General features: G+C 36.1%; 1 protein-coding gene across 1 annotated transcript in view; it reads right to left on the minus strand.

Moving 5' to 3' along the window:
- SLC38A6 (solute carrier family 38 member 6) overlaps positions 1-3181 on the minus strand; it is a 49551-nt gene that overhangs the window by 8549 nt on the left and 37821 nt on the right. The window contains exons 9-10 of the mRNA XM_015819895.1: positions 928-993; positions 331-384 (exon numbers count right to left, since the gene is read on the minus strand). Of these exons, the coding sequence (XP_015675381.1) occupies positions 331-384; positions 928-993 (120 nt within the window). The remainder of the gene's footprint in view (positions 1-330; positions 385-927; positions 994-3181) is intronic.

The following is a 3181-nucleotide window of genomic DNA, read 5'->3' on the forward strand; positions in this document are numbered from 1 at the left end:
CGGAACGCGGCGGAACCGCGTTCCGGCACCTTTTTCCGGGCCGGCCGCACCGGAAATAGCCCCTCCCACACCGGAAATAGCCCCTCCCAAATTTTACTTGCATTCCTGTTCTCTAAAGGGGCGGTCCTAGGGTTTGATGAGGGCGTGGCCAGGTTTGAGTTCCGCCACCTTTTCTCCGAGAAAAAAAGCCCTGATTCTAATATGATAATTCTAAGGAACTCCACAGTTCAAGCCTGAGCTACAAAATATTCTTTTTTTTTTCAGTAATTCTAATGCTTCAACACATTTTTGTAAATTCTTTTAAACTGTTAAAAGGAAATTTTACATTACCTCTTTGGAGAAATTAAAAAGTTGTGCATTACAGTCTCTAGTAGAATTTGAAACCTATGTAAAAACAAAAACAAAAAAGCACACCAGCTGGGTTCAAATTACATAATTTAAAAGCTATTTCAAATTCCTACCAGTGAACTTACAAAGAAGATTTAATAAAGGCCATATTTATACTAATCACTTTAAAGTAATCCTCAATTACTTTCAAAACCATGTAGCAGCCTACTGCAACTGTCAACAAAACAGAAATGGTTTAAGATATAGGGGAAAACTCATCTTATTCAGTAATAAATTATTCCAGATGAATAGTTCCTTTCCAGATTCTCTCTTTCTTTGTAGTCCAATGCATCCACATAAATTAATGAGGAAAAGACATAGGTATGTTGCATGCAATACCTATAATCTTGGATAGTGTAATTCTAGTGATACAATAATATATACTGTATCTCTAGTTCAGCAAACCATCTGTGCTATTTCAAGGTATTATAAATTATTGTTCAAGTAATCATTTTACTGCATAACAGTTGGTACTATAGAAATAAAAGGCCTGTAGAAAATACAAGAACAATTAATTTCAGATTTAAAGCAGCTTAATACCTGGGAAAATCCTGTAGCAAAGTTTAGTGGCAGAGGACAAGGAATGGACCACTTTTTAATTATTATCTATAAAAAGAAAAAAAGTTCAGTTAATGGTGACCATACTGCATCCAATCAAAAATTAAGGCTTATCATGCTAATCAGCAAAGTTATTAAATATCTAACCAGAAATGATGAGAATAGTAGATCAACATATCTGGAGAACCCCATTGTAAATATGTCTGTTATATTTAAAAATAATGGTTTACTCAGACAGAATTTTCTTTGGCACTGGAGCACTTGTGATTTGATAGAGTAAGTAAGAATAGTGGAAAATAGCTCTTATGCTCAAAAACTGATTGAGCAGGTCACAAAGGATCGAGTGCTCACCTTTGCTTGCATTCAGCTCCTGTTTTCTCCTCAGACTGAGCACAGAAGTCAAATAAGGAAATCCTATGGTGATTTATATATAAAGTCTCCTTCACATCAAGCTCAACTTCTGATAACTACACGGAGACATCCCCATAATTTTCAGTTTGGGAGTGCTATTCTTCCATATCTGAAATACTTTTTCTATCTTTCTACTAATCAGGTCTTGTTTACTTTGTATTGTTCAGACAAGCTCATGAAAGTACTATCTCAAGGGCTATCTCCAAAATGGCAACATGTGCCAGACCAAGCTACAGGACACTGATCCTTGTTTCTACCTTCTCAGAAGTACCAAATAGTGGGGAATGGTGTCCAAAAAGGTCAATATTGCCTTCGATAATCAACATCAATCCAATAGTGGCAAATGGTTTTTATCCAGAGAAGTGAACATAGTTAAGTCTGCATGTTTGCAAATTTCCTCTCAGTGCCCACCTAATTATGAGCACTATACTAACTCTCTTAAGGCACTCTGATGAAGAAGAGACTAAATAATTCTTGGGAAGCATTCCTTTCACTTTTAACACTCTTGCAGTTGGCTGAACTTATGTGTAGGTATAGGTAAGAATCAATACATTTTATGTTTATAATGCAAGTGTAGTCCTTCCTATCATGAACCCAAAATTATATAATGGTTGCTGGAATTGGGTATGTCTAGTTTTATGAAGAGAAGGACGAGGGGTGACATGATAGCAGTTTCCAATATTTGAAGAGGCTGCCACAAAGAAAAGAGAGTCAAGCTATTCTCCAAAGCTCCTGCAGGCAGGACAAGAAGCAAAGGATGGAAACTAACCAAAGAAAGAAGCAACCTAGAACTAAGGAGAAATTTCCTGACAGTTAGAACAATTAATCAGCGGAACAACCTGCCTCCAGAAGCTGTGAATGCTCCAACATTAGAAGTTTTTAAGAAGAGACTAGACACCATTTGTCTGAAATGGTATAGGGTTTCCTGCCTGAGCAGGGGGCTGGACTAGAAGACCTCCAAGGTCCCTTCCAACTCTGTTATTCTGTTATAATAACTGTACTCAAACCCAGTACAGTTCCCACAATAAGAAAATGTTCCTGGGCTGTACCATGACAAGCGGTGATGACTTGTATAAGTGCTATGCTATATAAACAATTCCTAAGCACAAAACCCAAACATGTCACGAAGGAAACGTGCTATATTTCTATAGGTAAAGACATTTCTTTTTTTCAGAGAAGAGCAATTTGTCAAGCGAACCTTGACCTCTGAAATGCTATAAATCCAAAATTCTATTTACTATCCATTGGATGTTTAAGAACTAGATTCCACCTAATTGAAATCACTGGGCAACAAAGCAAATCAAAGATCACAATAAACATTGAGAAATGAATATAAAGCCCTTACAACATTATATTTTATTAATTTAGAGTAATCATAGTACATTAACTGATTTGAAAGAGATCCGTCATTTGTCAAGTCAAAGTCATCTTATCAGGGGATGGGAAGTATATCAATTTAATAAATAATAATAGCAGCTTGTACTTTTAGAGCATAATAGACTGGGAAGCTTTATTAAGAATTGCAAAGGAAGTGTACTAAGAAAACTTAATAAATTTCTGTAATGTCAAAGAATCCCTAATGGTTGCTTACCCAAAGCTGAAAGGCAGTGAGGAAGGGTGGGGGGTAGAAAACTGAATACTGAAAAACTAAAAAAATGTTCCATTATAGGACAGAATTCCACACTCCATTCATTATTCTTAGATCACCATTTTAGAGCAGTTTCAGAGAATAGTTTTCTTTCCTCAGATCACTCATTCTCATAATATCCCTATGAGGCAAGCTGTTAATAATGATAAAAAAGAAGGAAAACAGATCAAGATCACC

The sequence above is a fragment of the Protobothrops mucrosquamatus genome, unplaced genomic scaffold (genome assembly GCF_001527695.2).
Source record: "Protobothrops mucrosquamatus isolate PMUCROS unplaced genomic scaffold, P.Mucros_1.0 scaffold1014, whole genome shotgun sequence".
Lineage (NCBI taxonomy): Eukaryota > Metazoa > Chordata > Lepidosauria > Squamata > Viperidae > Protobothrops > Protobothrops mucrosquamatus.